The 6,426-nt window shown below is 35.8% G+C and overlaps 1 protein-coding gene across 1 annotated transcript; it reads left to right on the top strand.

Annotated features, from left to right (window-relative positions):
- The first annotated feature begins 1,009 nt into the window (after positions 1-1,009).
- On the top strand, positions 1,010-4,721 carry LOC125823933 (probable LRR receptor-like serine/threonine-protein kinase IRK). Its single transcript, XM_049503314.1, has 3 exons — positions 1,010-2,276; positions 2,457-2,646; positions 3,145-4,721. The coding sequence occupies exons 1-3, from the start codon at positions 1,232-1,234 to the stop codon at positions 4,592-4,594; spliced, it is 2,685 nt and encodes an 894-aa protein (XP_049359271.1). The 5' UTR covers positions 1,010-1,231; the 3' UTR covers positions 4,595-4,721.
- Positions 4,722-6,426: the final 1,705 nt, after the last annotated feature.

Below are 6,426 nucleotides of genomic sequence, written 5' to 3'. Positions count from 1 at the left end.
TAAACATACAACATAAAATTTTTTAAAATAACAGAAATTACACTTCAAAGATTTATCACAAATTCTAAAAATAAATTAAAATACAAAAAATTATATATAAAAAATGTATTTCTAAATATGAGTTCCCACTAATTTCTTCTTTTTTCTAAAAATCAAATCTACCGACAGAATTTCATAAGAATTTAATATAGACTAAAGTTGTTAATTTTTGACAAACATAAACTATTAAATACACACTTAAAAAGACTATTTTAAATCTACACTCAAAATATAAGAGTGCATTTTTTGTCATTTTCTCTAGCGGTTGCCACTTGCCATATTCCTTCAAAATATATTCTCCTTCTTTTACTCATTTATTAAAACTTAAACTTACAAGTTAATTAAACATTGTGAACAAAATAGATTTTGTACTACTAGTCTACTGCTATTAAATTACCCACTTTAATTTATTAACCTACTTCTATTTTAGTGAATTTCCTTTTATTTCATGTGGGTCCCACCTTGTTAATTTTCCTTTTTTTCTTCTTTCTAAAAATTGAAGCATTATCACTGTTTAGTCACCTGACAATGACTACGTGTAATCCACATCAGACTCAAAACAACCTATTATACATTGCCACGTGTCATCCCTCCCTCTTCTTCTCTATTTCTCCTTTTCCCTTCTTTTTCCCGTTAATAAAGTCTCTCTCTGTCTCCCACTCACACCAGAGAGAGAGAGCTTTAATAAATGTTTGACTGACTCGCCGTCGCCAGAAAACTCATTCTCCCTCCGGTGGATTTTTGTCTTAATTTCATTTTTGGATAAGGACAAGTATCCGGCGCCGGTGGTTTCTTTCCCGGAAAAAATCTCAGCTCACATTTTGTGCTGCTTTTAGTTTGGAGTTGAAACTTCTCTTTCTCGCTAAATTAAACTCCAACCGAGCTGTTTTTTTCAGTGAATTCGTAGGTTTATGCGTTTTTTATTCGTCTGTTCTCCGTTTGGGTCTGTTAAAGTTAACTCTTTTTTAGCAGATTTGCACAAACTTTTTCCAGTTTCATCTGTACTTTAGAATTCTAGGGTTTTGGGTTGAATTTTTCACCACTGGACCCATTGCTTGTATATTAACTTGTAACTGGTCATTTCAACTCCTAATTTGGAAGTTGATTTTTTTTGTCTTGAAAAACAAGTAGGGCCTCAACATTGTCTTCAGCTGACCTTGTCTATGGAATTATAAGCAACATTGGTTTGGAAATGAGAAAGGTGTTTGTTACTGTGTTTTTGTTTCTGTTGGTGGAGGCTGTGTTTGTGGAAGCTTTGAACCCATCTTTGAATGATGATGTACTGGGATTAATTGTGTTCAAATCGGACGTTCAAGATCCATATGGAAAGCTGAAATCTTGGAATGAAGAGGATGATAGTCCTTGTAACTGGGACGGAATCAACTGTAACCCCAGATCCAATAGGGTGACTGAAGTTGTTCTTGACGGGTTTGGTTTATCTGGAAGGATAAGCAGAGGCCTTTTACGCTTGCAGTTTCTTCACAGACTTTCACTAGCAAAGAACAATCTTACAGGTAGCATTAGTGTTAGTCTTGCTCAACTTGCTTATCTCAAGTTTCTTGACTTGAGTGAAAATAACTTATCTGGTAACATTCCTGGCGATTACTTTCAGCAATGTGGGCCGCTTAGATCAATTTCTTTGGCTAACAACAAAATTTCAGGGCAGATCCCAGAAAGTTTGAGCTCCTGTGTTACACTTGCGTCCCTTAATCTATCGTCAAATCAGTTTTCAGGGTTGGTGCCTTCTGGGATTTGGTCTTTGAATGGACTAAGGTCTCTTGATTTGTCAAACAATTTGTTGGACGGCGAAATTCCAGTGGACATTCAGGGTCTGAGTAATTTGAGAGCATTAAGCTTGGGGAGAAATAATTTCAAGGGTGAAATTCCGGATGAAATTGGAGGTTGTTTGCTTTTGAGGTCAATTGATTTGAGTGAAAATTCTCTCTCAGGAGAGCTTCCAAGCACAATGCAGAAGCTTAGCTTGTGTAGTGAATTCATTTTGAGACGTAATGCTTTTGTGGGCATTGTTCCTAAATGGATTGGAGAAATGAAAAGCCTTCAGATTCTTGACTTTTCTGAGAACAACTTCTCTGGTATCATTCCAACTTCAATAGGGGAACTTGAGTCACTGAAAGTATTAAAGGTGTCGCGGAACGGGATTTCTGGAAGCTTGCCTGAGTCCTTGAGCAGTTGTGTTAAGCTTCTGGAATTGGATGTTAGTCATAACTCTTTGGCGGGTAATCTTTCTACTTGGGAATTTAAATTGCAATTAATGCAGGTTATGTTTTCCGTGAATAAAATTAACTGCCAATCTAAATAATGCTTTAGCTTCATTGCTACACAACTCTTATCACAATCTTGTAGCAGTGAGAGTTATATGGTGAAATTTAATTAACTCTCTGAAACTTCTCTTGCAGGCACCATTCCTAAGACTGTCGGCCAATTGAAATCCTTGAATATTCTTGATTTGAGTGAAAATCGCTTATATGGTATTGTCCCTGTGGAAATTGGAGGAGCAAAATCTCTCATGGAACTTAATCTGGAGAAAAATTCCTTGACTGGAGAAATTCCTAGTTCAATTGGCTATTGTTCTTCATTAGTATCCTTGTAAGTTCTCAAACCTCCTTATGTTTCATTAATTTGTTTTTGGACATCGCCTTTCTCTGCTTGAAGATTCTTAGAGGATAGTATAGTGGTATCTAGCGTTTAAGTTCGCTATAGTTTTCAGGCCAGGGAATATTGTGTTAGAGGCAAGTTCAAATACGAAACCATGTTTGATATTCTCAATCATTTTCTGCTGAAATTTAGTGGCTCTAGTAATCATGTAGAGTTTATAATTTGCAATGACAATAAAATGGGATTATCAGCTTCTATTATTAAAGCTAATTGCAGAGTAATATTGATGGTAATGTGCCTAACTGTATCTGAATAATTTGAGTGGTTATGACAGTAATATCTTACATGAGGCATGAAAGTAACAACAATAATATATTCATAGGCTCTCAATGATCTATCTATTTATATCCATTATGTTTTGGCTGGTGTTACCTGAATACGATTTTTTTGCTACAATTAGTTAATGTTTTACTTCAATCAACTTGGCAGGTCTTTATCACATAACGGTCTAACTGGTCCTGTACCTGAAGCCCTAGCAAAACTGACTTATCTTCAAAGTGTTGACTTATCCTTTAACAAATTAACCGGAGTCTTGCCAAAGCAGCTTGGAGATCTTGGCCATCTCTCTTTATTCAACATTTCACACAACCAGCTACAGGGCGAACTACCTTCTAATGGTTTTTTTAATACTATTTCTCCTTATTCCGTGTCAGCAAACCCATCTCTATGTGGGGCTGCTGTCAATAGGTCTTGTTCTACAGTCATGCCCAAGCCAATTGTTCTGAATCCCAACTCTACTGATTCTTCTCCCAACACTGTCCCTCAAAGTATTCGCCATGAGAAGAAAATCCTAAGCATCTCTGCCCTCATTGCTATTGGTGCAGCTGCTGTTATTTTTGTTGGTGTGATTGCCATTACTGTGCTCAATATTCGTGTCCGGTCAGCGGCACCTCGCTCTGCTGCTGCAGCCCTTACATTTTCTGGTGGAGATGATTTTAGCCATTCTCCATCCACGGATGCGAATTCTGGTAAGCTTGTCATGTTTTCTGGTGATCCCGACTTCAGCACAGGGGCACATGCTCTGCTTAACAAAGATTGTGAGCTTGGGCGAGGTGGTTTTGGAGCAGTGTATCGCACTGTCCTTGGGGATGGGCATCCAGTTGCCATTAAGAAGCTTACCGTTTCCAGTCTTGTTAAGTCTCAGGAAGATTTTGAGAGGGAGGTTAGGAAATTGGGAAAAGTACGTCACCATAATCTGGTCACCCTTGAAGGTTATTATTGGACACCATCTTTACAGTTACTTATATATGAATTTGTGGCTGGTGGAAATTTGTACAAGCATCTCCATGAAGGATGTGGTGGGTGTTTCCTCTCATGGAATGAGCGGTTTAACATCATTCTCGGGACAGCAAAAAGCTTGGCTCACTTGCACCAAATGAATGTAATCCACTACAACCTAAAGTCCAGCAATGTCCTAATTGATAGCTCAGGTGAGCCTAAAGTTGCAGATTATGGCTTAGCAAGACTATTACCCATGCTTGATCGATATGTCTTGAGTAGCAAAATTCAGAGTGCACTCGGTTACATGGCACCTGAATTTGCATGCAAAACTGTGAAGATAACCGAGAAGTGTGATGTGTATGGATTTGGAGTTCTTGTTCTGGAGGTAGTCACTGGAAAGAGGCCAGTTGAGTATATGGAAGACGACGTGGTAGTACTGTGTGACATGGTACGTGGAGCATTAGAAGAAGGCAGGGTAGAAGACTGTATAGATGCAAGGCTGCAAGGAAAATTTCCAGCAGATGAGGTGATTCCTGTGATGAAGTTAGGATTAATCTGCACATCACAAGTCCCATCAAACCGGCCTGATATGGGAGAAGTGGTTAACATTTTGGAGCTGATTCGATGTCCTTCAGAAGGCCAGGATGAACTTGTATGATGTTCACTAGATAAACACAGATTGTAAGATAAATGTCTCATCATGGCAAAGAAGAATGCGGTTCATTTATTCAGAGAAGTTGGAATTTGTTGCTCTTAATTGCTATAAAAATCCCTCCTTTGAATTACATCATTTGTTATTTGCTTCTCTATGCCACTCATGGATTCCTTTTCACCTGGTTCCAATGTTGGACTCACATGCTTATTATTACTCTTTTCTTTCTTCTCAAGGTTTAAGTCATCTGCCGCTCCTTAAAATTGTGCTCATGTTTCACTTAGACACATTAATTCAGACTTGTACCTCTTGAACTTTAATAGGCCGTATATGACTTAAGCTGCCTTCTTGGCATTTCCTTAACAATCTGATCCTGTTTGTTCTTTCTTTTTTTTTAGGTCAATCTGTTCCTGTTTATTGAAATAAATGCAAGATGTATAGATTTCCAAGTTTAAAATTTTGAAAGTGATGTGCCAGTAAGTGCATTTTAAGACGAAATGTTCAGACATGAGACAATCACTAATGCCTTAATTTTGTGCATGTCTGTCTGTAGGAATGTGACTTCTCATGACAGCAAGACTACAATGTAATGCAAGACTAGGAAGATAGAGTATAGTTTTAAATAATTGTTGTAACCTTTATGCAGTCAACTTTAATTTTTTTAGCTAATTGAATTAAAACTTTGATGTGACATCACTTTTAATAAAGGGACTACTCCCTCCATTTTTTAAAATTTGTTTGTTTTATTTTATTTTACAATACGTTTCAATAAAAAATGTTTTTTCTTGACGATTCTTTTAAATTCAACTTTTCATGTAACATGTTTAAGATCATAAAATTAAAGGATATTTTGATACATTTTACATATCATTAATTTGAGAATACATAATTTAAAAGTTATTCTTTACTTTCTTAAACTCAATGTCAAATTAAAATCAGACTAGCAAATTGAAACACAGGGAGTAACTTTTATTACTATTTTACTATATTTATTGATATCCAAATATCTAAGTCAAAATGTCATTTTAAATTACGTGTCCAATCAGATGCGGACAAAATAGTCTTTTAGTGCCTCTTAAGATACACAGTAAACAATTTTATTCCATTAAATAGAGAAAGTGTATGGAAAATTAACTTACACCCAAGTTATGTTTAAGGTGAATAAATAAATTTAATACACCAATATGATCGATTTGTGATGCAGTAGCAGGACTATTTCACCTATAACCAGAGGTTTCGAATTCGAGTTCTAAATATGAAGAGAATTCTATTAAAAAAGTCATCCCAAATGAATTCTGAAGTGCGCAAGTCGAATTTAATCAGAATTACAGTGTGAATTACGAACAGCAAAATGAAAAATCGAAATAACTAATAATTTAATAAAGAGGGTAGTCAGATATGTTTTAGTTTGTGAAGCACTTTACCAAACATGACAGAGTGATGCTGAGGCAAACACATTGGCCAAGTCAAAAAGTGAATAGATAGTCTGAGGGCCTCAAAGATTCTTAGCTCCCACTTCAAAGCAAACAATCCAACCAACTGATTATTATTATTATAATAAAATATATAGTACTCCAACAGAGTCCAGACAAAAACAAAACTGAAAAGTAAAAGCAATTTTTAATTTAATTAAGGGCAAATGAATAAATATATACCCTTTAATTTTGCGATTAAGTATATCCATCATTAAAAAGTAATGTATGATGCTGTTGGAGAAGGGGGAATAAATTAATTGAGAATATGATGCTTTTTAATTACTTTATTTTGATACTAATTACGGCATGTCTTTAGGTTCTAGTACCAACTATATTATCTGTTTAAATGCAAAGTTTTGGTTT

Source organism: Solanum verrucosum, unplaced genomic scaffold, assembly GCF_900185275.1.
Source record: "Solanum verrucosum unplaced genomic scaffold, falcon-dt-bn FXZP01001111.1, whole genome shotgun sequence".
Classification (NCBI taxonomy): domain Eukaryota; kingdom Viridiplantae; phylum Streptophyta; class Magnoliopsida; order Solanales; family Solanaceae; genus Solanum; species Solanum verrucosum.
Note: the sequence above shows the minus strand (reverse complement) of the source record. Positions and strands in the feature narration are given on the sequence as shown.

What these genes read in the sequence shown, in the direction of transcription:
- LOC125823933 (XM_049503314.1), top strand. Translation starts at nt 1,232, where the DNA reads ATGAGAAAGGTGTTTGTTACTGTGTTTTTGTTTCTGTTGGTGGAGGCT. An exon ending in TAGTCATAACTCTTTGGCGG is followed by an intron (nt 2,277 to 2,456) that starts GTAATCTTTCTA and finishes CTTCTCTTGCAG; the next exon opens with GCACCATTCCTAAGACTGTC. An exon ending in TGTTCTTCATTAGTATCCTT is followed by an intron (nt 2,647 to 3,144) that starts GTAAGTTCTCAA and finishes TCAACTTGGCAG; the next exon opens with GTCTTTATCACATAACGGTC.